Source organism: Hemicordylus capensis, chromosome 9 (assembly GCF_027244095.1).
Source record: "Hemicordylus capensis ecotype Gifberg chromosome 9, rHemCap1.1.pri, whole genome shotgun sequence".
In the NCBI taxonomy this organism is placed as follows: domain Eukaryota; kingdom Metazoa; phylum Chordata; class Lepidosauria; order Squamata; family Cordylidae; genus Hemicordylus; species Hemicordylus capensis.
This window is the reverse complement of record NC_069665.1, coordinates 32373544-32397679: the sequence shown is the minus strand read 5'-3', so window position 1 is coordinate 32397679 and position 24136 is coordinate 32373544. Positions and strand designations below refer to the sequence as shown.

At 66.9% G+C, this 24136-nt stretch overlaps 1 protein-coding gene across 10 annotated transcripts in view; it reads right to left on the bottom strand.

The window, feature by feature from the left end:
* Positions 1-24136, bottom strand: part of PMFBP1 (polyamine modulated factor 1 binding protein 1) — a 39704-nt gene that overhangs the window by 2616 nt on the left and 12952 nt on the right. For 5 of the 10 annotated variants that reach the window (XR_008311238.1, XM_053270844.1, XM_053270846.1 and 2 more), the window contains 22 exons: positions 19990-20060; positions 15911-15998; positions 7715-7903; positions 7313-7462; positions 6070-6132; positions 5580-5663; positions 4883-5050; positions 4445-4678; positions 4141-4341; positions 3819-4049; positions 3605-3727; positions 3396-3522; positions 3163-3320; positions 2826-3063; positions 2216-2405; positions 1973-2126; positions 1732-1890; positions 1491-1637; positions 1219-1386; positions 961-1119; positions 697-864; positions 525-587 (listed from right to left, as the gene is read on the bottom strand). Coding sequence is in view for 9 of the 10 variants with exons in the window: in XM_053270844.1 (XP_053126819.1) it covers positions 525-587; positions 697-864; positions 961-1119; positions 1219-1386; positions 1491-1637; positions 1732-1890; positions 1973-2126; positions 2216-2405; positions 2826-3063; positions 3163-3320; positions 3396-3522; positions 3605-3727; positions 3819-4049; positions 4141-4341; positions 4445-4678; positions 4883-5050; positions 5580-5663; positions 6070-6132; positions 7313-7462; positions 7715-7903; positions 15911-15998; positions 19990-20060 (3333 nt within the window). In the remaining variant the exon portion in view is untranslated. Of the gene's footprint in view, positions 1-524; positions 588-696; positions 865-960; positions 1120-1218; positions 1387-1490; positions 1638-1731; positions 1891-1972; positions 2127-2215; positions 2406-2825; positions 3064-3162; positions 3321-3395; positions 3523-3604; positions 3728-3818; positions 4050-4140; positions 4342-4444; positions 4679-4882; positions 5051-5579; positions 5664-6069; positions 6133-7312; positions 7463-7714; positions 7904-15910; positions 15999-19989; positions 20061-20205; positions 20684-24136 lie in introns of those variants that run through there. The other 5 variants (XM_053270853.1, XM_053270845.1, XM_053270849.1 and 2 more) reach the window with 5 other exon arrangements.

Sequence of the window (24136 nt, the reverse complement as noted above, 5' to 3'; positions counted from 1 at the left end):
GGCAGCCTGGAGAGGAGGACAGAGCGGAGAGGGGCCGGTGCCATCTCCACGCTGAGCGGCCCTTTGAAGTCCAAAAGGATCGGGGTCTTCAACCTCTCGGGGACAAGGGGCTCTACTCACCTCACCCGATCTTCTGGGCCCTGCCCAGTGTGCTGACACCGGCAGAGAACCCCACTGTCGTGCACAGGGGCTAGCGGGGCCTTCTCAGTGGGTGCCCCGGGGGGGGATCACCCTCCCGTGCGAGTCCCAGAGTCATTGTCGTGGTCCTCGTCATCCCAACTTCATTCAGGTCGTAAACCGTACTAGTAGCCACTTGTGCTTTAGTCAGGAGTCCTCCAGGAGTGGGACTGGACCCGATGCTCACTTGGGGACCCCCGGCAGGTGGGTCTCCTCCTTGTGGGGCCAATTCTGACTGTGCCAGCGAGGGAGGAAAGGCGCCTTTGCCTCCCCCGCTCGGCTAGGCACTGCCACTGGGCATAGCAGGGCCAAGAAGGCGCAGCCAGTGCTGCGGGGAAGGCACTTACCTCCCGGCTGGAGACCACAAATTTCTGCCGCAAGAGGTTGACCTCGCTCTGCAGCTCCTCGTTCTGCCGGCGGCCCCAGAGAGAGAGAGAGAGAGAGAGAGAGAGAAGCCCTTGGGCGTGAGGACCCTCGGCCAGGCCCGGTCTCCCCCGCCCCACCGGCCCGGGGCCTCACCTCCTCCCGGGCGCGGTGGTACTTCTCCTCCAGCGAGGCCAGCTCCACCTTGACGACCACGAGCTCCTCGTCCTTGGCCGCCAGGGCCAGCTTGGCCGCCCGCTGCTCCCCCTGCCAGTGCCGCACCTGGCCGCTCAGTCCGTCCAGCCTCTCCTCCGAGGCGCAGGCCTGTCAGGAGGGAGGCAGGCAGGCAGGCAGGCAGGGAGGGCGCATGAGCCAGGCGGAGCCAGGCGGGCGGCCCCTCCCCGGGCGGGGGCTGCTCACCTGCTGCTCCTGGGCCCGCTGCAGGGCGCTGAGCTGGCTCTTCAGCTGGGCCGCCTGGGCGTGGCTGGCGGCCAGCTCTTCCTGCAAGTGGGCAGCCTTGTGCTGGCCCTGCTGGAGTTCGGCCTGCAGGCAGGAGGCCTCCTGGGCTCTCTCTTCCAGCTAGCAGGGAGGGAGGGAGGGAGGGAGGGAGGGGGGCTCAGTCCGGGCTCTCCCTGCCCCCCCCCCCCGCTGGCCCCTCCAGGCACGGCTGGGCCTTACCTGCTCCGCCGCCTGCCTCTGGCTGGCCTGGCAGGCAGCGGCCTGCAGCTGGAGCTCCTGGGCGAGGCCTTGGGCTGCTGCCAGAGAACGGCTGCGCTGCCGCTCCCGCTCCTGCAGGCTGTGCAGCTCGGTGTGCAGCTGGGCCAGGGTGGCCTCCTGCCGCAAGACCTGCGGGGGGGGGGGCGGGAGAGGGGCCCCGGTCAGCTCGCAGCGCCAGGGCGGCCCCCGGCCGGGAGCGGCCCCTGCCCCTGCCCCCCCCCCCCCGGGCCCACCTCGGCCGTCTGCTGCTGCAGCTGCAGCTGGGCCTGCTCCAACTGGGCGGCCTGCTGCTGGAGCTGCTCCCGCAGGGCCCGGCTCTCCGCCTCCCGCTGGCAGGCGCTGGCTTGCAGGCTCCGGCCGGTCCGTTCCTCCTGCTGCAGCTGCGGAGGGAGGCGCAGGGCGGTCAGCCCCAGGGAGGCTACTGGCCCCTCCCCGGGCGGGCCGGCCCAGCCAGCCACCCAGCCAGCCACTCACCCGTTGCTGAGCCCTCTGGAGCTGCCGCTGCAGGTCGTGGCGCTCCTGGGCCAGCCGGCTCTCCTGCTGCTGGGCTGCCTGCAGCTCTCCCTGCAGGGCTTCCTCCCGTTGGCTCAGATCCGCCCGTAGCACCTCCAGCGTGGATTCCTGGCTCTGCAGCTGAGGGCACAGGTGGGCTTGAGGCCCAGGAAGGAAGCGCTGCCAGCTCCACGCCCCCCCCCCCGGCCCCCGGCACGCCTACCTGCTTCTGCAGGCCCCGCAGCCCCACCCGGCTCTCCTCCAGGTCCCGCTCCAGCTGGGCCGCCACCTGCCGCTGGTGCTGGGCCTCCTCCTTGGCCACCTGCTGCTGCTGCCTGGCCTGGCTCAGCTCTTCCGCCAGCTGCTCCAGCTGGTCTCTGGGGGAGGCAGCAAAAGCCAGGAGGTGAGAGCAGCCGCCTTCCCCACCCACTGCTCCCCCCGGCCCCCCAGCCCTGGCTCGGCTCACCTCTTCTGCTCCAGCTCGGCTCCGGCTCCAGCCAGCCGTTCCTGGAGGACCTGAAGCTCCGTCTCCAGCCGGCGGCCAGCCTGGGCATGGTGGGTGAGCTCTGCCAGCCGCTGGCTCAGCTGCTCCTGGGCACCGTGCAGGCTGCTCTGGGCCAGCAGGAGCTGCTCCTCCTGCCGTGCCAGTTCCCGGGCTGTTGGGGATGGGCAGAGGAGACACTGAGGTGTGGGGGGCAGCAGGGCCAGGCCCCCCCTGTGCCTGCAGCAAAGGCGTCCTTGGGCAGAGCCTGCCGGGTCTGCTTCTCTTTTCTTCTGGGTGGGGTGCCGGGGGGGGGTGTCTATGACCTTGTGTGGCCTCCTTGCCACGGCCACAACCCGCCCCCCAGCACAGATCAAGCAAGAAGCCTGAGGGGCAGAAGAGCAGGAAAGGGAGGGCACTGCTGCCCCCTGCAGCCCCCCACAACAGACCATCTACTGGGCGGGTGGGGTGGGGACAGGAGGGGTCCACATCTGGCCGGCTCCCAGAGGAGAAGGTGGCCTCAGGCCGGGCCCACAGCAGCAGCAGCAGCAGCTGGCCACCGCTGGCCCCTGGGTAGCCGCTCTGGCCCACTCACCGGCCTGCTGCTGGCTCTCGTGCAGGCTCTGCCGCAGCCCCTGCGCCTCGGTGTGCAGGGAGGCGCATTCCGCCCTGCTGCGCTCCAGCTCCCGCTGCGCCTCCTGCAGGCCGGCCTCCAGGCGCAGGGCCTCCGCCCGCTGCTGCTCGGCCTCCTTGCCCTTCTCCTGCAGGGCACCGCGGGCGTGCACCATCTCTGCCCGGGACTTGTGCAGGAGCTCATCCCGCTTCTGGATGGCCTGAGGGAGGGGAGAGAGAAGGGGGGGGCCAGCCGGGCGTGTGTGTGTGTTGCCCGCTGCCCCCCCCGGCCCCCAGCTGGCCCCCGAGGCACGGCTCACCTGCTGCCTCTGCGCACTCTCCTTGCGGCTCTGCCGGAGCTCCGCCTCCAGCTGCTGGAGCTGCCGCCGCCCCTCGGCCCCGGCCAGCTGCTGCCTCTCCCTCTCGGCCGCTGCCTCCTGGCGCAGACTCTGCACGGTCCGCTCCAGCCGCGCCACGTCTGAAAGGAGGCCTGCTCAGCGCCAGCCGGGAGCTGCCCCGTCCCCACCGCCAAGGGGGCCGCCTTGGCCCGTACCTTGCAAGGTGCTGCTCTTCTGCTCAGCCGCCCTCCAGAGCTCCAGCTTCAAGGCCTCCGCCAGGCCCTGGTACTCCTTGGCCCGCTGCTGATGCTCTGCGCTCTCCCCCTCTGCTTGCAGCAGCTTCTAGGCAGACCCAAGAGGACGACAGCCGCTCGGACTGTGACCGTGCCGCGCCCCCCCCCCGGCCCCCACTTGCCGGGCCTACCTGCCGGAGGGCTTCTGTGTCGGCCCGCTGGCTCTCGTAGGTGCTGTTGGGGCAGCTGTGAGTCGCCTTGTAGGAAGCCAAGTCCTCGTGCAGCACGGCCAGGGCCTCCTCCTGACCCAGGAGCTGAAAGGGCACCAGTCCCTCAGCCGCCTCCGGCCCACGGAGGACGCAGCCCCCTGGGCCCCAGGCGCCGCCCACCCGCCCGCCCGCTCACCTTGGCGCGGCTGGCCGCCAGCTGCTCCTGCAGCCCCTGGCTGGTCTCCTGGCAGGGGCAGGCCAGCTGCCGGCTGTGGGCCAGCTCCTCCTGGGCGCCCCTCAGCTCCTGCGTCAGCTGCTCGAGGGCCCCCTGGGCCCGGCTGGCTTGCAGGCACTGGCTCTTCAGCGCCTCCTGCAGGGCCAGCTGCTCCGTGTGCAGCTGCAGCAGCGCCTCCTCCCTCCGCTGAGCCTGGGGCAGGGAAGAGCGGGGCGGGGCGGCTCAGGGCGAGCGGGGCGGCTGCTGGGAGACCCTGGCTGGCCGCCGCGGGCTGCCTCCTCACCTGGCTGGCCACCTCAGTCTCCAAGTGCTGCAGCTGCTCCTCCAGCTGCCCGGCTCTGTCCAGCGAGGCCAGGAACTTCTGCCTGTAGAGGCCGAGGCTGCTCTCGGCCTGGGCCAGCTGCTCCTGGGTGCACCGCTGCTGCGCCTGCTGGCGAGACAGTTCCAGGTCCTGCTTCTGGATCACCTCCTCGTAGTAGAAGAGCTGCAGGGGCAAGAGGTGGTGGTGGTGGCGGCGGCTGCCACTGCTGGGTGGGGCCGGGGGGCGGCCAGGTCCCGACGCTCCTGGGAGGGGGAGGGGGCCCCACCTGCTCCTTGAGGAGCTGGCACCGCTGCAGCAGCAGGTCCAGGTCCAGGCTCTGCTCCTCCACGGTGCACTGGCGCGCTTGCAGCTTGCTGAGGTTCTCCTGGTTGCGGCCCTTGCAGGCATCCAGCTCCTGCTGCAGACTCTGGAGCTTGAGGTGCAGCTGCTGCCTGGCTTCCTGGCTGCCGCCTGGCTCCCCCTGCAGCTCCTCCTCCAGGCCGGCCCCCTTGCTCCGCTCCTGCCAGGGGCGAGGGCAGCTCAGCCAGGGGGACCCGGCCCAGCCCAGCCCACAGCAAGGGGGCTGCCCACCGCCCTCCAGCCAGGCGCTGGGGGGACTGACGGGGGGCCCTGGGAGTGCAGGACCTGCCCCCGGCCCGACTGGGAGGACTGTGGAGCCTGGAAGCAGGGCAGAGCCCGGCCCGGCGGGGCAAGGGGGGCTGACCTGGCCGAGGGAGGTCTCCTTCTCCTGCTGGAGCTGACGGATGAGGCGCGTCTGCTCCACCATCCTCGCCTCCTGCTCGGCACAAGAGGCTTGCAGGCTGCTCAGCTCCTCCTGCTGGTGGCGGAGCCTCCTCCACAGGCTGCTCAGCTCGGCCTCCTCCCTGGTGAACTGGCGGCAGCACCAGAGAGACGGGCATCCTTGTGAGGGCAGCAGCAAGACGCTCAGTGGCCCCCACAGCAGCCCCCCCCCGGTCTCAGCCACAGCCCACCACCTCCTCCTCAGCCCTGTGTGTGTTGGGGGACAGATCCTGCGCTGCCCCTCGGGAATCCATGCAGCTTCCAGAAGGGATGGTGCTCAGGGCCCAGCTACCCCCATCCCCACAAGCCCTCTCTGCCCAGGCTGACTTGCTGGAACAAGAGCACAGCTGAGGAGACCCTCACCCACCGCCCAGACTGCGGCGGAGGACGTGGAAGTGGCCGCCAGCAGGGGAACCACCCTTTGCACCCGGGAAACACTTCGGGCGGGGCGGGAGAGCACAAGAGAGCCAGTGGCAGCCTCCCTGGCAGAGGAGAGGAAGGCCACTGGGCGTCTCCCTCTACGCCACGCGGAGGCTGGCGGAACTCAGGGGCCCCACAGCAGAGGTGTGAGTGAGGGCCCAGCTCCGGGCAGCCCTGTGGGCTCTGCCTCCACCACTCACCTGCTCTTTCACCTGCCTCTGCTCCTGCTCAGCCGCTTTCAGGCCTCCCTGGAGCTCTGCAATGGTCTGGGAACGGACGCCCACCTGGGAAAGGCCCGGCTTGAGAACTGCTCTGGCAGCCGGGGGAATTCCAGAGATAATGCCTAGAACTCGGAACCCCCCGGCTGCAGCATTCTCTCTCAGCAGGAAGGAGCCTCCTCTTTGCCCTCCCGGGAGCCCCAAGGGGCTCACCTCCGGCCTGGAAGCCACCTCCTGGTGCTCACGGCAGAGCGTGCTTCCGGTGCTGGCTGAAGGGAAGGTGGCTGGCTGGCCGGCCAGCCTGCCTCGGCCGAGGGGGCCTGGCTCCGGAGCAGCAGCAGCAGCAGGGAGGGGGCCCAGGGGCCGGGCACTCCCAGGGCAACTGCGGGGGCGCTCTGGCTCTCTGGCACACGCCCGCTTGCGGGGCCTGGAGGCAGACACCGGAAGGGGAGGCAGGATGCCTGAGGCTCACCTGGGTCTGGCAGGTGGACAGCTCTTCCAGCAGGGCAGCGAGCTCCTCCTCAGTCCTCAGGGCCTGGCAGGAGAAACCGCAGAGCCCCGAGCCGAGGCCCAGGGGAAGAAGCGTGAGAAGAGTCTGGCTGCCGGCTGGCAAGAGGAAAAGACCCGCGGCTGCCCGGGGAGCAGGCAAGCGGCCCTTTCCCTCTGCAGTCTGTACCTGGGGCCGATGGATGAAGGGTGTTACCAAGGCACAGGCCTTTTTAAGTGGCCCAGCCTTCCTTGGCAGAAGCAACCCTAAAGAGCTGGGGTATTTCAGGAAAGACAGATCAGGCAGAAATCTCTCTCCTTTCGTACTTCTTTTGCAGTAGCAGGTAAGGAGTCTAGTCCTCAAATAGTAAGATGTAAATAGTAAGACTTAAACCCACACACACAGAGGCAATGTATAACAAGGCAGGAATTAATCAGGAAAATGCATGGCCAACCTCCACCGTGGCTACAGTTTTATCAAGTCCAAGTTTCTATATACTCTGCAATATAAAGCAATTTGGGATACTGTCAAAAATGTAGACTAATCATTGATAGTAATATTAATGAAAGAAGTCAGGTCCAAATCCGGTGGGAAAGTAGGCTGCAGGTAAAGACAGCAGATCATTCTCTCTTCCAGTCTTTCCTGGCTCAGAGGCAGGAGCTATTTGTATAAACTTGAAAGAGCATTACTATAAAAGTATTATAACTGTCGGTATATGACCTCACAAAAGTAAAACGAAATGTGTTTGTGTTCCAAAGAAAAAACTGTCCACCTACTGGTATGGAGTTAGTTCAGTGCAACTGACTGAACTTACAGAGATAGACTAAGAAATGTAAGACAAAAAAATAAAATAGTATATTGTAAGCAATGGCCATTTTTTTATTGATGAATGGAAAGAAAATGTCACATATACATATTGATATCTAACTGTATTTCTTTATTATGAGAGACATGGCACACTTTTTTTGTCTCTTATGGTTATTGCCTATTTGTTTTGATATGGAACTTGCTTAAAAGTATCTTAGAACAGGAGCAAGGTTAGCTTTGATCCCTTCTCTGAGGCTCCTGACCACGCACTTTCCACGCCATCCCTATCCACAGGCTTATAGACACTCTGGAAAAACTCTAGCGAGTCAGGACTTAGCGTTGCAGAAGCTCTGCTGGTTCTCGTTCTCCTGGAGGTGGAATCCTGTTCTACTTAAGGGCGGCAGGGCCCCCTTGGCCTCACCTGCTCAGTGGTCTCCCTCCGGGACTCTGCCTCCAGCTGCCGTGTGGCCTTCTGCACGGTGTGGAGCGCCCGGCCTTGCCCGTGCAGCTCCTCCGCCAGCGTGCAGGCCTCCAGCGGCTCTGCCCGCAGCAGCTCCTTCAGCCGATGCACCTGGGAGCAGGGGCAGAGCAGAAGACATGCCGACCTCAGGGCAGGAGGGGCCTCTCTGCCCCCACCCCCCGAGGCCAGGCCAAGGGGAACTGTGCCGACTATTCCATGCACACTTGGGGGGACAGACTCACAAGCGGCATATGGGGCAGGCAGCTCCCAACTGGCACACGGTCATCCCCGCAGCCCGCCCACCCCCACCCCCGGAAGAGGGCCAGCTCAAGCAGTGGCAGCATCTTTCCCCAGGGCCTCCACCTCACTCTGCAGCATCTTCCGCTTGTGATGCAAGAGGCGCTCCTTCTGCTGCTGCTGCGGGGCCGCTGCCGCCTCCTCCTCCTCCTCCTCTTCCTGGCGGCAGGAGCTGCCTTCAGCGGCACCCTGGGAGGCTGGAGACACGGCCAGATCTTCCTGGAGCTCCTGAACGATCTCCTCGCAGTGCGGCACCTGTGGTGGTCGGCCGCATGGTCAAGGGGCCGAGGAGCAGCCCTGGGAAGAGACTCTGCAAGGGCTTCTCAGGGGTCCGTGCAGGGAGGTCCTCACCAGTGCCAGGCAGTGCCCCTCGGGCTGGCCCTGCTCAGCTGCCATCTTGGCACTACCCCGAACAAGGAGCACAGGCTTGGCCAAGGCACTCCCTGGAACGGCCTCTGAGCTTGCCTTGAGTCTCTCTCTGCTGGGGGTCCCGCAGCCCCACACTGCCAAGCTCTGGGGGGACCGTGTCCTCCCCCTGCCGCCCCTCCTTGCCAAGCATGGGGGGCCCAGGGAGAGAAGGCGCTGCAAGAAGCCTCCAGGCTGTGCCGCGAGGCGGGGCAGGCCCCTGGGCTTGTGCCCCTGGCAGACTCTCCAGCCCCTCGGCATGCGGGGCCCTCTGGCGGCTGCAGCTGCAGGAAGCGGCGGCTCTGCCGGCGTCTGGGCAGCACTTTGCTCGGCTCCACAGCTTAGGAGGCAAGAGGCTGCTTCCCAAAGCCAGCGCCAAGCCCCCCTAGCCAGCCACGGCTGGCGGCACGTCAAACCTCGGGTGGGCAGAGGCCCTTCGCCCCGAAGAGGCTCCCGAGTAGCGCGGGGGATGCGGCGGGCCGACATCTCCCTACTGCGGCCCAAGACCGGTGAGAGAGAGAGGGGAGCCCCGAGGGCTGGTCCCAGGTCTCCCTCCTCCCCTGCCCGGACAGCCACCCACCCGCCCCCGCTGCAGCAGGGCCGTTTGGGTGCAGAAAGGAAGGCCCCCCAGGGAGACGGCCCGGCCTCCTGCTGCTGCTGCTGCTGCGCCAGACAGCGATGTACGAGGCTGTTCTCCCCCCGGGAACTGGGCTGCGGAGCACTTGTGCTCGCACCAGCTGGCCGCCCAAGAACAAGTTGTCGGCTGCGAGGTGTTAATCCTTCCCTCCTTGCCAACTGCAGCTCCTGCCGAGGATCAATAATGGAGGGCCCTTTCCCTCCAAAAGCACCCGGTCGATCGATAGCAGCCCCCCCCCCCCGCACAGGAAGACACAAGTGCCTGGGGCCGAGCAGGATGCCCAGCGGCAGAAGGTGGCTGCTGGCCACACAGAAAGACGCAGCTCCTCCAGAAACAGCCGGCCTCACATGGGGGAGAAGACCCCGCGGGCCCTTGGCAGGGTGGGTGGTTCCCCGGGGGCCTCTGGCCTAGAATGGAAGCAGAGGCACAGGGGCCTTGTGGAGCTGGGCAAGCCCTTTGGGGGGGGGGGCTGCCCCCACCCTTCTGGGCTCTTGGGCAGCTCGGCTGTGCCGGATTGCCTCACCAAGGGATGCACAGTGAAGCCCTGTGTGGCTACCATGGCCACTGATGCCTGCGCCCCACAGCTGCCCTGCTGTGGGTCAGCTGTGATGGGTGCAGGGGCTGCTGTGGCCAGGAGCCGAGCTGTGCCAAGGGGGGACGGACGGACGGCCTCCCCTCTCTGAGGGCCTCTGGGGCGTGCCCAGCACGTCTGCCTTCTGTGGGGTGCTCTCCCTTCCGCAGCTGCTTGCAGTGGCAGCCAGACAAGCTCTGCAGAGGCTTCCGCCGGGCCTGGGGCCACTTCGAGCCGGAGCAGCCTCCACCAGCCGCGCAAAGCTCCTCCCTGAAGCCGGCCCAGCCCTGGCTTGCTGGGCTGGCCCACTGGGGCCTTCAGCACTCAGGCAGCCTGGGGCCCCTTGGGCCAGCCTGTGGGGGCGTCTTGGCACAGCTCAGGGGCAGGAGGAAAGGGAAGCTGGGCAGGGCTCTGCCATTGCAGGCTCTGCCCCCGGCCTGCGCAAACGCCTAGCACTCCCCTGGCAGCGAGAAGATACCAGCGGGGGTGGGCAAAGGTCCTGTGCGCCCCTCTGCCGGAGCAACGAGCCGAGGGAAGACCTGCCCCCCACCCCGCACCTGACCCTGCAGGGCCCCTCCTGTTGCTCCCGGGACACGCCTGGCCGAGAGTGTGGAGGGCGGGGAGCAGCCCCAGCTGGGAGAGCTCCCTCCCTGCCAAACGGAGGCTCTGCGGTCCAGGCTTGGGGGCTGGAGAGGCTGCAGAGTGTCTCGGGGGGGGTGCCACCTGCCGGGCGCGTGCAAGGCCCTGCAGGGGGCTGGCCGGCCTTCTTCCCCAGCAACAAACCAGCCCAAGGGGCTTCCGGAGGGAGGCAGAGCACTGCGCCCAAGAGCCCAGGCCAGTTTGCGGACGTGCTCTCACCTGCCCGGGGGCTCCATCTCCTCTGTGCAAGGGGGGGGGGACGGCTGAGCCCCAGGGATTGGGGTGGGCTCAGATGGGGCACAAGCACAGAGGGCCCTGGCAGCTGCCCTTCTGGAAGCCTGGCGGCCAGCAAGCAACAAAACCTGCCCTGCGTGGGGGGCTCCTGCTGCTCCCTTCCTCCTGTCCCAGCAGCCCTTGGACAAGCACCGGAGGAGGGAAGCGGGGGGGGGGGGAGGCCCTCCATGAGGCTTCTCTCTCTCACGCCTCCCCCCCCCGGCAAACAGGGGAAGGATCAGGCTTGAAAACACGCGACGCTGTTCGGCACTTGAAAATATGCAAAATGAAGCACGAGTTTAGACCTCATTAACACCCGCCTCCAACATCATTAAGATGTTTCCAAGAAAATTAATTGAGAGACTCATTAAAAATAAATTAAGAAAAATGTGTTGCAGAGGGCTTGCTTTGCGCTCGTAAATCACAGCTCGAAGCTCCGGGCCACTGTGCAGACAATTAACGCAGGCCAATTTGTTTTATCCTGACTGCAAAAATTAGAAAGCAGACGTGGAGATTAGATTAGGGGCGTCTGTCGAGCGGAACCTGGAGTGCATATTTTAGGATACAAAATGGAAATCAGGGAAACGACAAAGGCCAGAGAGGTTTCCGTCAGAGCAGGGGAGGGGGGGGCCACAAGAGACGCAGACGGGGTTGTGGCCACTACAGCCAGAAGCAGCTCTGGGGAGGCCCTATTCCCTCCCCCCCCCCAAAAAAAAGTAGGGCAAGGCCCACTTTGCCCTTGAGGCTGTATCCAGAGATCCCAGTTGCCCATGGGAGGGTAAAGCTAGTCCGAGGCAACGGAGACCCCCCCCCCCAAAAAAACCATTCTGGCCTCAGCCCCATGGGCTACAACTCTCCCAACTGCCATGGGCAACATGCAGAGAGGCAAGAGATGCTTAGAGCAGGGAAAGGGGCAGGGAAGTGGGTGCCCAAGAGGAGGCGGAAGGCCTCTTTGGCTGCCATCTCCTCCTAAAAGGGGGCCTGGGTGGCAAGGGGAGGGCAAAGGGCCAGGGCTGCCATGCAAGGCAGAGCAGGGGGGCCAGGAAACACCAGTCCTCAAACCCATCCGCCCTGCTAACCTGAACAAAGAGGCCCCTTTCCAAAGGGGCGGTTCTCTTTATGGAGCAGGGGGAGAGCGCGTGGCCCTCTCCATCCCCAGCACAGCATCCCTCCAGTGGCCGTGGCCTGTCTTGTGTTTCTTTTTCAGACTGGAAGCCCTTTGGGGACAGGGAGCCATCCTCCTCTCTCTCTGGGCACTTGTGTTGAAAAGCTGTATATAAATGCTTGTCACCCTCAGAGCTGGATGAACCACATCCCAGGAAAGCTCTGAAAGGGACTTGGGAAATCCTGGCAAAGAGGTGAGGTGCCACCAGACGGGAGACGCGCGACTGTTTCCCCAAAGAGCGGGAGAGGAGCGCCCAGCACAAGCCGGCGCCGGGTCAGCTCGACTTCCCGGCTGCAGAGGAGAAGAGACCAGGCCACACGCCCCGGCAGCCCCTCGGCAAGCCTCTGGAGCACAAGGCCGTGGTCAGTGGAAGGCAGCAGGGACTGATCCAGAACCGATCCAGACAGAGCAACCCCGCTCAGGCAGGGCCGGCCTGGAGCCTCCTGCGGGAGGAGCCTCGGGAGAGGCAGGACGGCCCACGCCAGCCCCGGGAAGGGCTTCCTCACCACGCCAAGGAGGCAAAGACTCCACGGGCAGGGCAAGATCGAGGGGGCAGAGTCTGGGTGACCGTTCCGAGGAGGGTCTCAGGGGGAAGGAGAGTTGGAGAGTGGAGCCAGTCAGGCCCAGAGCAGGGCAGGGGGCAGCCATCGGGGGGGGGGGGGGGAGGACGGTCTCACTCTGGGGGGCCTCCAAGGAAGGCCACCCCCCCCCCCCCCCGCGCACTGTGTGTGGAGGGCAGCTTCAAGGCACAGCTGCCGCCTGCAGGAGGTGGGGTGCTGCCTCTTTCCCCAGACGCTCACTTGATGCAGGAGCAGCAAAACCGCGCTGCGAACAGCCACAGAGAGGTGTGTGTGTGTGTGTGTGTGTGCACACAACGCTGCAGCCCCCCCGCCCCCCCCAGGGCACCAAGGGGTCCCGGCTGTGCTCCGGCGGCTCCTGCTGCTCAGGCCTGCAGTTCTGGCGCAGGGCAGCAGGGGGCTCCCTCGGCCTTCGCATCCTGCTTCCGCCGCCCCCCCGCCCCCCCCCGCATAATTCCAAAATGGCAGCTTTTTGAAAATCCACCTTGATTATCAGACAGTAGAAGTGACTCATCCTGCAGGGACTGTCTGGCAGAGGGAAGGGACCAGACAGGGCGCATTAGCGGGTCTGTGACGGAGCCCTCAAGAACACCTTTGTTCTGCCAAGGAGCCCCTCATTTGCTGGCTGTGCTCCTCTGAAAGGAGGGAATCTCACACACACACACACCCCAGCATGGATTCCGCCCCCCGCCCCCCAGGGGAGCAGGGAACAGGCAATGCCACCCCACACTGGCAGGTCCTCCACGGGGCGGGGCAGCTGGGAATTCACCAGCCGGGAGGCGCAGGAGCAGCCCGTCCCCAGAGGCTCCCCTCTGTCGCCATCAGACCCTGTGCAAAAGCAGAGGGCAGCAATGGCACCGGGCACGTGCCACGGAAGCCCCCGCCGGCCACGGGCCTCCTCCCTTCACGCTCCCCTGCCGTGTGTGTGTGTGTGCCTCCCGGGGGGCCAAGCTCTAAGGGCAGCAGCCCCCCCTCGCCCCGAGAGAGACCGCCTGGGGCGTGCCGGCTGCACAACCGCAGCAGACCAGAGCCAGGGCCTGGGAGCGGCACGGAGGCACTGGCCACGACTGGCAGCCTTGCCTTGTGCCCGCCCTGCCTCTGGGCCATGCCCTTCCTCCCTGCTGCAGCCCCGGGCTCTCCGGGGCACGGCTGGCCCAGGGGGTGAGCGGGAGGGCAAGGGCAGAGCGGCCCCTTCCTGGGGACTCAGGCCAGCCTCCCTGCCAGCCAAGCCAAGCCGGCTCCACTGGGGAAAAGCCTTCCGGGGGGCTGCTGGGAAGCAGGAGGAGGAGGAGGAGGAGGAGAGGCCTTGCCGAGGCAGGACCGGGCAAGGGGCCCGCCAAGGGTCTCTGTGCCTCGCCAGCCTGTGAGCAGCTCAAGAAGAGGCGCATCGGGTGGGGGGTGCCCCATATTTGGTTTCCAAAAGGTCTGAGACAAAATCCGCCTGCAAGGGGTTCCCAGGGAAATGTGGGGGTCGTCAAGGAAGGCGGCAAGTCCCTTTATTTGGGTCACCCAGTAAGTAATCCAGGATCAAGCTGCTCAAGGCGGGAACCGAGAGAGCTTTCGGGGGGGGGGGCGCCTAGAACGGACGGCTGCCACTCCCCACGGCAGGAGCCAAGGCCCACTGCTGCCCCCCACCCCCCACTGGGGTCCTGCCTTCCCTGCCCCGCCCAAAGCAGGGCTTCCTGGGGAGACGCTCCCCGGCCGCTCCGGAGCACACTGCGGCCCCACTGCCTGACCCCTGCCTCTGCAAGCGCCCTTCTCCCCACCCCACCCGCCACACCCCATGGAAAGGCTGCCTGAGGAAAGCTTCCATCTCAAGCCCAGCCAGGCACTTTCTGAGATCCAGGGGAATAAATGCGGAGGAGGAGGAGGAGGAGGAGGAGGAGGAGGGCTGGGCTGGTGGCCGCAAGCCTGACGGGTCCCCTTAGCTAAGCAGGGTCCACCCCCGGCTGCATTGGAATGGGAGACTAGAAGTGAGGCTCCCCTTCTTAGGGGAGGACGGAGCCGCTCTGGGAAGAGCATCTGGGTCCCAAGTGCCCTCCCTGGCAGCAGCATCTCCAAGCAAGGGGGGCTGGGAGAGAGACTCCTGCCTGCAACCTTGGAGGAGCCGCTGCCAGTCTGGGGAGACCATCCTGAGCGAGACGGACCGAGGGTCTGACCCAGAATACGGCCGCCTCCTATGTGCCTGCAGAATAAATTGCCCCTATAAGCAAAACCGTGGCGGGGCTGTGGACTGAGCAGCTGAGACCCACAGCAGACATGAGGTGCCCCCCCCCGCAGGGTTTGGCGGAGGCGGCAGCATTTTTAGGCCGCCGCCGCCGCCTCCCCCCCCCACTTGAAGCAGGATGATCCACTCCGCCATCCCTCCCCAGAGGCAATTCCTTCCAGTCATTTCTGGAGACACTGGCGGGAGCAGCGAGAGCCGGATTTCCAGCGGCCTCCCCCGCCCCCCCCCCCCATGGCAGCAAAGGATTAAAGGGAAGCGAGGTGTTGACGGAGCCGCCGCGGTTAGACGCGGCAGAGAAGCGCCACTCTGCGCTCCATGCAAATGGCGGCATTAAAGCCACTGATGTCAACTCACAACCTGTCTCTTCCGCTCTCGGGTGACCAAGGCTGATTGCTGAGGCAGGGACTGCCAGAGGGAGGGAGGGAGGGAACCGGGGCCTCCTGCGCAGCCCCAGTGCCCGCCTGCACCCTCCTTCCCAGGACCAGCCCCAGGTCGCCCCCGGCGGGTGGGCCGAGGCCCTGCTCAGCCGGGATCTTGCCCTGGGGGACCCCCACGGCCAGCGGGAAGGGCGGGCTGTGGAGAAAGCCTCCCGGGCGGGGAGCAGCCCTGCCCGTCCTCAGGGCTTCGCGGGCAAGGCGGAGCGCCCCCTCCTGCCCCGGGCGGAGCCCTGCCGCGGGGGGGGGGGCAAATGCCTCCAGCCCTCTTCTTGCAACCAGCACAGCAGGGAGGCGCAACTGGCCACCACCTCCCACTGAGGCACGGGGAGTGGGGCCAGGCGAGGCTGTCTACCCCCCCTTGGCACCCGGGCGGGGGGGGGGGAGCAGTCCTCCTGGCACTGCCACACTCTCCAAAGCCACTGGGCTGGCTGGGCAGGCTGGCTTGCGAGCCCAGGAGGCTCCGTGGGGGGGGACCTTCCGACTGGGAGCCCAACGGCCATGCTGGGCCCCCCCCCCCGGTGTCCTGGAGGCCGAGGGCAGGGAGCCCCCAGGCGGGGGGGGGGGGAGGAGTCCCAGCAGACGGCTGCCACGTGGCTCCTCCCGGCCTGCAGGGCTCTGGCCAGCCCCCCGAGGGATGGCCCTCCGGCCACCGGCAGGGCCACCCTCCACGTTCCAGCCCCTGCCCAGCCGGCCTGCCAGGGGGCCGGTCTTGCAGGAGAGGAAGCCCAAGCTGGCCAGAGGGCTGGGGCCTGGGGGCTCCGGGCAGGGGGCTGTCCAGAAAGCCACCGTGCGGCGCTGGGCTGCGCCCCTGGCCCTCAGGAGCCTGGAAGAGGAGCAGGAGCAAGCAGCCCCTGCCGGGGAGTCCGGGAAGGGAACCCTCCACCCGGCTGCTGCCCCCGGGAGGGCAGTCAAGAGGCACCTCTCTGCCCCTCTCCCAGCCGGGGCCGAGCGGGAGGTCATTGGCCCCCCGGTGAGGGGGCCGGGAGAGGCCCCCCGCTCCTCCCTGCCGCCCAGGCTCCCTGGCAGGGCCCCCGGCTACAGCCTCCCGCCCCCGGACAGTTGCCCCCCCCCCCGCTCGCGAGCAGCAGCGCTTTGCCCCTGCCTGCCCCCCGGGGAAGAGGAGCCAAGGGGGCCTCCTGCCCCGACGGACACGCTCAGAGCAGCAGGAGGGCGAGGGGCTGCCAAAGCAGACCCCTCGGGGGCCCCCAGCCCAGGGCCAGCCACTCCCCGGCCGGGTCAAGGCCCGAGGCCTCCCGCCCCCTCCCTCCCTCCATTGCTCCTGCTCTGAGCAGCTGCAGCCGCCCGGCCCACCTCCCCAGAGAGGACCTACCTCTGCCTCCAGCTCCTCCTGGCGGCGGCCAGCCTCTCCCCGCAGCTCCCGCAGGGCCGCCAGAGACCGCAGCCCCTCTTGCTCCAGCCTGCAGAGAGGGAAGCGGGAGTCAGGCAGGCCGAGCACCCCACGGCTCCACCTGCCCCAGGGCTCGGGGCGCTGGCTGGCTGTGGCCCACAGCACACTGGGGGGCCGGCGTGTCTCCGGCAAGTGCCTCTCCGCTCCTTCCAAGCCCACCGAGGCGCCTGGCCGCTACAGAGACCGGCCCTGTGGCCCGGGCACTTCTCCACCGTGCCTGGCGGGACCCACACTTCAAGGGCCCTCTTCACCGTGTCAGCCCCATGGCTGGGGCTCAGTCTGGGTGTGTGTGCACGCAATCCCTCCCCCCGCCCTGACCCTGAGGCAGGCCTGTGGACTGGATGAAGACCCTGCCCCTAGCAGAGCCCCACAGCAGGCCAGGGGGCAACGCATCTCTGGGGAGGCCAGCAGGGCCACCGCCCAGACCCCTCCGTCTCCCGGCCCCCTCCAGCTCTCCCTTGCGGGGGGGGCAGGGCTGCGAGAAGGGAGGGGAGGCCTCCAGCAGCAGGAGCCGGCTCTGCCCGGGGGGGGGGGCTCCCCTGCAGGCATGCCCGCCAGCAAGCCGTAACCTTCTCCTCACGCCCGCAGGCAAGGAAGGGGTCAGGCAGGAAGGCCGGCGTTTGGGGCGGAGGGGCAGCAGCGCACAGCTCAGGCCGCGTCCTGCAGGCAGGGCACACTAGGAAGGCCCAAAGGGGCCCTTTGCCAGCCACTGGCCGGGCCCTTCTGCCCAGGGGCGCGGGGTCTCTCTCGCTCTCGCTCCAGGCAAGCCAGGAGGACTGGTGGGGGGCAGGGGAGGGGCGTGAAGACCCCCCCCAGGAGGCGCCGGCCGGCAGGCAGCCCATCAACGGGCTCCTCCTCCAAGGAATTCCGGCAGAGCCAGGACCCTCCGTGCGGCCGCTGAAGGGAAGCAGGCGGCAGCCCAAGGGGCGCTGGGGGCAGGCTGGCAGCAGCAGCAGCAGTGCGGCACCGGAGGCTCCCCCGCCGGAAAGCGCTGGGGAGACGCAGCAGGTGGACGCTCAGGCCCTGCTGCACGGCAGCCAGCCAGCGGGGGGGGGGGGGCATGTCGGGTTCTCCCAGGCCGACAGAGCGGGGCGTCTCTCCGGGGAGGGGCAGCTGGGGCTGGGGCGGAGGCTGCCGAGCAGACAGGAGCCCCGCAGGAGAGCGCTGCCCTTCAGAGCCCCGCAGCCGGGGCAGGCAGGGACCCGTGGCTGGAGCGCTCCTGAGCCAGGCCCGCGGCCCACCCAGCTCCGCTCCGCTCTCCGGGGTTCCAGGCTCAGGGGTCTCCCCAGCCCTGCCAGGAGGCGCTGCCCCGGCCCTTCCGTCTTCCCCGCCTCACAAACACGGGCAAAGCTTCCCGCGTGGGGCATCTTACTCGGCTGCCCCTTTTGTCCCCGAGATGGCCTGACCGGATCCTGATCCGATTGTCCGGGGCTGTGTGCCCGGCTGCTGCCCTGGCGGTGCAGGACCTCCAGACCAAGGCCGAGAGCGCTTCAAGGGGCTCCCCTTTGCAGCCCGGCAGGAGAGCTCAGCTGGGGGGGCCCCCCCCCTCCTGCTCCCCAGGCCCGGGACTCCGAGCGGTCCTGCCATCACGGCCCTTCCTGGCATTGCCCGGGTGCCAGGGACAGGCGCCCTCCAAGCCTGGGAGCAGGGTGGCCCTCCCAAGCGCCTGGCCGGCCAGCAACCACGCCCCGCGGCTGCTGAGCAAGCGCTCGCCAGGGACCGGCCTGGATCCTGCTCCCTGCGCCCAGGAGGGCTCCCCTGCGCCTTCCAAGCCCACCCAGCAGCAGCCTCCCCTGGGCCGGGCCGGGCCGGGCTGGGGGGGGGTCTGGCCCCACTTCCACTGGTGTTCGCAGAGTGAGCCTCTGCCCTGGGCAAGTGCGCAGACAGACCCCGGCACTCATAAATTATACAGCTCATTTGCATTTCCCAGCCAGGAGACATTATGCAAATCCCCCCATTTGCATAATGGATTCTACGCGTCGCTTCAGTTGCTTCGTGTTTCTAAGGAGAAGGGAGAAAAGGAAGGGAAAGGGAAGCCAGGCGGGTGAGGAGGCTTCCTCTCATGCCAGCCGGGGGCAGGGGTGTGAAGCAGACCCCCAAGCCCTGGCAGGGGCAGGCTCAGCGCCCCCCCCGAGCGCCCCCCCTGAGCCTGCAGCCGCTTCAGACTCTTCACCATGAGCAAGTCCGTGATGGGGGGCAGGGAGGGGGGAGACGGAGGCTCTGGGGTGGGCAGCCCTCCCCTTCCTAAGCATTTAATTAAACACAGCAGAGAGACTGGGACTTTTTTTGGGGGGGGGGCGTTGCTAATGAGCCGAGCCAAGCCCTGGGGGTGGGCTGAGAGGCGCACACACCTTTTGCCTCCGAGGTGCTCAGAAAAGCTTTGGCTTTGGAGGGGGCTCCTGGGCGGCTGCTCACAAGCGGCAAGACCCACCTCTTGCAAGGCAGGCGGCGGCGGGAGGACCTTGCCTCTCCCAGCAGCAGCTGCCGCCGCCGCCGCCGCGCTCCTCTTGCAGGGGCTGCCTTGGCTCTGCCGTGTGTGGGCCCCCCCCCCCCGCCACCGCGAAAGGCAGGATGGTGCCAGGCAGCTGGAGACGGCACCCTGTGGGAAAAGTTGGCCGTAATTCTTCAGCTTTTAAAAATCAATTAATCCGTGTGTTAATTAACGTCAAGCTGGCGGAGGGAGGAGGGGAGAGTGAGCGAGTGAGGGGGTGGAGGGAGGGAGGGAGGGAGGGAAGAAAGGGAAGAGACTGCAAGGGCGGATGGCAGCCGCGTTGGCACCGTGCCATCCATTCAGTGGCAACGCCACCCTTCCGTGCGAGAGCAGCAGCGGGTCTGTGTTCCAGGGGTCCTGTCCGTGGGCCAGACGGGGCTGCGGAAGAGCGAGGGAGGCGAGCCAGAGCCCGGGAGCAGGCAGGCAGACGGCGGCTGAGGGCACGGGGGCCGGAGGAGCCTCTCTCTGGGGCTCCCCCCCTGGCCAGGTGCCAACCGGACCCCCAGGAGCAGCCCCCGCCCAGCCCTGGGGCTTCTGCTGCCGCAGCGGAGCCAGCACGACAGAAGACAAAGGCTGCCAGCTCCGCCATGATGCCTCTCCCAAGCCCGGCTGGCATCCCAGAGCCTTCCGGGAAAGGGAAGATGGAGGAGGAGGAGGAGGCGTCAAGAGCCAGGACGGCCCGCCGAAGCTCCCCCGCCCGCCCGCCTGCCTGCCTCTCGGTGCCAGGGGCAACTGGGCATCAGAAGCCACGAGGCGGGCAAGCCACCAGCTCCTTTGCCACGCAGGGTCCTTTAGAGCTAGCACCAAGACGAGAGAGGGAGGGAGGGGAAAGGGGAAAGGCAAGTCCAACCCAGGCAAGAGCGAGAGAGCCAACATCGAGGGAGAGATGGCAGAGGAAGAGGCTGCAAGGACGCAGGCACCAGCTGGTGGAACGATGCCAAGTCTGCAGAGAGAGAGAGAGGAGGCGGCACAAGACAGGAGGTCCCCCCTCAGACCTCCGAAGGCAGCCCAAAGCGTGCTCTGGCTGGGCGTGGGGCAGCTGGCGGCCAAGGCACACGCCGGGCGGCTTCAGGCACTGGCACCCACGGAGAGAGGGGTCTGGGTGAGGCGCAGGCTCCAGCACGCCCGCTCGGCTGGGCACGGATTTTGCCCCTGGGTGTGCTTGGAAGGCCGGGTGCCACAGGGAGTCGGCGGGAAATGCCGGGGTCCACGCCTGCCACGCCTGGCCCAGCCATACCCAGCAGCAGGACAAGGAGAAGCCTCTTCCAGGAGCAGATCCACCTCTCCGCGCTGCTACCAGCAGGGAGCTGAACGGGGCTGGCGGGAAGCCCTTCGCAAGGAGAGCCCCTGGGAAGCCCAGGCAGGGTGGGGCGGAAGGTGGTGCTTGTGACGCCCGCCCGGGGGCCCGCCAGAGAGGCCAGGAGGCACCGCTCCAGAGCCCCAGGCGCTCCCACGGCGGCGCTGGAAGCATCCCGGGGCGGCGCTGCAGACAACACAGCGGCTGACTTACACTGCCTGGGTGGCTGTGGATCCTGAGCGGCGTTCGGCTGGCATCGGGCGGCGCGGAGCCAGGGACGGGGGCTGGAGACAAAAGGAAGACACAAAAATAAAGTCATGCCACGGGAATATTAATTGGCGTCTCGCTTAACGGGAATTTACAAAACATGCAAAACCGGGGGCGGGCGGGCGGGCGGGCTCTTCTCCCTCTTCGTCCTAAAAAACTCACAGGAGCAAACGGCGAGGATGGGCACGCGTCTCTTCCGTACGGAAAATCCTGGCACTGGAGTTACTTACTGCCAAGCGGCAGAGCGGAGGATTAACAGCACTGGCATCTTTGGGGCATTTCTTCTGCTTCTAATGAACAAGCTTTCGCAGTTAATGAGGAATAATCATTTCGCTAATGAGCTCGGGAGCACGAAGAGAAAAGCAGGGTGTTCTGTGAATCGCCCTGGCGCTGCTGCGTGGCTGGATTACAAAAGACAGCAGGAGCAGCACAGGACGGGGGGCGGCGGCGGCACAGAGAAGGGTGCTGCTGTGTTCCCCGCTCTGCCCCCCTCCACGCCTCCTGTCAGCTGCCAGGGGTTCCAAAGGCCACAGCCGAAGCAGATGCTCGGGGAAGAGGATTGCCGGTGAGGAGTGAGGCGCGGCTGTTCATGCCTTCCGTGGTTAATCACTCTACAGTGGGAAGCCTGTGTGCATCTTTTATTTGCATATCATTAATCCACCCAAGAGAGGAGCAGCCTTGCAGGGGGGCCGGGGTGGGGTGGGGGGGGGGAGACCCCCGCGGCAGAGTCAGGAGCTGGACCTCGGCCTGCCTGGGACCCTCCGCAGTGGGAGATCAGCCGGGACGCTCCAGGCGCATGAAGCAGGGGCTGCCGGGGCCGTGGGAAGAGCAGCCCCTCCTGGGGGGAACCGGCCCCCCCCAAACGCCACCCTCGGGGCTTCGCATTAACGGGATCCACGCACAAGCCACACCAGAGAAGATGGCGAGGAGGCCGCCCCTCTCTGTGCGGGGGGGACAGCCCACCCCTCCACCGCTTTGCCTTCATGAGCCGGCGGTGGGGGTCGCTCTTGGCCGCCTTGCCGCTCAAGGGCCTCACCCGCTCCGTGGCAGAGCGGCAGGGAGCCCTGGACCCAGGCGGTGGGGTGGGGTGGGGTGGGGGGTGCTGCACCCCTGGCTCAGACAGCAGACTCGCCAGAGGCGTGGAGAAGGGGTCACGCTCCACCCCGGCGTGTGCGTGTGCAGGGCTGCGGTGGTGGCCCTCCTCCTCCTCCGGGGGCTGCTCACTCTGTTTTGTGCACAAGCACATGCACACCCCGGCCCATAACGCTGCGGCACACGCAGATGTCGCTGTTGTCCTTTATAAAGCCCCAACGATATGCAAATGCGTAACGACCCCACTGGGGCTCAAACCAGCAGCTTAATAACAGCCAGAGAGGGAAAGGCTGGGGGGCCAAAGGCAGGCCCCAGGCATGGTTTTTCCTAAAATGAGCTGGGGCGGGGGCGGGGGCCAGGCCAGGCCAGGCAGGAGTCACACCAAATATTCATATGCAGCAGGGAGGGACAAGAGGGGGCCCCGGCAGGCAGGCAGGCCGAGCTTCCAGGAGGGCCAGGAGGTTCTGCCCAGGGAAAGGAGGCTGCTCCCCAGCCAGGGCAGCCTTGGAGCAGGGGCAGCGCCAGCCCTGCAGAGAGCCCGCTGCCCTGCCCACACACAAACACACACACACACGTACGTGTCGGGGGCCCTTTCAAAGCTGCCGCCAAGGGCAGAAGGGACCCAGAGCCCAGCGGCCAGCAACCCGCTTGCTCCCAGGGCAGCAGACGAGGCAGCGAGGGAAGGAGAGAGCAATCTGGCCCGGGGTGCTGCCGGGGCAGAGGGAAGCCCGCCCAGAGCCCTCCGCCAAGGGCCAGCCCCGCTTCCAACCCCGGCCATCGAGCACCCGGGCAGGGCGGCAGCGCTCAGCGTGCAGAGGAGCAGCGGAGGGCAAGCGGCCGAGCCACTCTCTGGGCTACCTGCCACGTCCCTCTCAAAAGAGGAAGCGGCTCAGAAACAGGGCAACGGCTTAGCGTGGCGGGCATCCAGACAGGAGGCCCAAGCGCCTTCAGCGGACCACCTCCTCGCCCCCCAGGAGACACCGCGCCAACTCAAGGTGGGCACCCAGAACAGATGGGGCCAGGACCACCGAGGCTCATCAGTAGCCGCCCTCTTCTTGGAAAGGGTAGCGAGATGGAGGAGATCTCGGCCCGCACATTCCCGGGAGAGATGGGGGCAGAGACGGGGCGAAGCGGGAGGGAAGGAAGCTACTGGTGGCGCAGTGGTAAAACTGCCGCCCTGCAACCAGAAGGTTACCAGTTCGATCCTGACCAGGGGCTCAAGGTTGACTCAGCCTTCCATCCTTCCGAGGTCGGTAAAATGAGTACCCAGAATGTTGGGGGCGATATGCTAAATCATTGTAAACCGCTTAGAGAGCTCCGGCTATAGAGCGGTAGATAAATGTAAGTGCTATTGCTATTGCTACCCAAGAAGCCAAGAAGGAAGCCCCAGAGCCAACTGCCCGGGCGCCCCCCCCGGGCCCTTGGGGGTCTGGGTTCCTGTCTCTGCTTGGAGACGGGCCCTGCGTGGCTTTGGGCCTCAGGGGGTGGCTGGCTGGAGGGAAACCCAAGGATGAAGGCCGAGAGGGCGGAAGGCAGGCAGGGACGGTGCCGAGAAGCACGAGGAAGGCTCTGCTCCCGTTGCCTGCCGGAAAAGAGGGCACCCTTTCCCCAAGCAAAGGCACAGCAAGCAGAGTTGCCCCAGTGTGAGGCAGGCGGAAACTGGGAGGGCGGACAAACGGGCCAAGGCCTTCCGTGGCACCCGGCAGCCACGTGCCCCCAACCTTGATGCCTCACAGCAGAAGGGGGGGGGGCGCTGCTCTGCCGCCACAAGCCAAGGGGAAGGGGCCACACAGACCCTCTTCCCAGCAGGCCTCGGGCTGCTCAGCAGGCAGCCTCGCCTCACACACAAGCCCCTCGCTCAGCAAACCACAGTTCCAAGTGGGGCCATTGTGCCGTGGGGCCAGGAGTGGGGAGGGGAGGGGGCAGCCAGAGGGGTTCAGGGCCGGGAGCGTCTGGGGCTCAGAGGCCAGGCCTTGGGCATCCCAGCCCTGAATCCCGGGGAGAGCTGGTCTTTCTGCTCCCTGACCCACCTGCTACCACCACAACAGGGGCGGGCAAGCTGGGCTCTCCGATGGAGCGGCTGTCGCAAGCCACAGTGCACCGGGGCGCAGCCGTCCGTGAGCCGAGCCTGCCTGCCTGCCCCTGCGTCAGAAGAGAGCGCAGAGGGCTCTCTGGCCCTCAGGCCATTTCCGCCCCACGGACCGCCATCTTCCGGGCCGGAGGCAAGCCTTGGTCTCCACACGGAGGCGTCACCCGGAGGCTCGGCTCAGGGGCACCAAGGGGGAGGCGGCCCCTTGGCTTGCCCGGGCACCTGCTGCCACCCTGCCCGGGACGGTCGCTGAACGTGTTTGGCCTGCCTGGCGAGGAGGCCACCCCCAACCTCCGCCCAGGCTTTCCCCAGCCCCCCTCCGAAGCTCTCGCATCCGCTGCTGACATGGCAAGCGAGGGAGGGAGCGTTGCTCCTCTCCTCCCCACACCACGCAGTCCGCTAGGCCACCTCTGCCACGTCCCTCCCTGCCCGGGCGGGTGGGCACTTCAGGCTCCCCTCTGCTCCCGGGTGAAGGGCAGAGATGGCTCGGTCCGCCAGGGGAAGGCCGGGGGAGAGGGCTGGGCTGCCCCCCAGGGCTGGCAGGAGCCAGGCCCGCCCTTTCCGCTTCTCTCCCGGCCGTGGAGCTCCTCTGTGGGCTGACAGCACTTGCTCCCAGGCGGTTAGGGTTGGCAGCCCAGCCTGCAGGGGTTGCAGGGGGGCCCATCCCTGCTCTTGCCCCCCTCCTCATAGGCAGAGAGGCTGGAAGGCAGCTGCCCCGCCCAAGACACGCCTTTCCGTGGGGCCAAGCCTTTCCAGAGGGGCGGGGGGGGTGGAGAGGGCCAGAGCCCAGCACTCTCAGGCTGGGCCAAAGCCACAGGCCTGGGGAGGGTCGGGGAACGGCGGGGAGACGCTGGCTCGGCTTGATGGCCCAAACAGCTCCCTGGACTGAGCCGTGACACCTGCACTCCACTG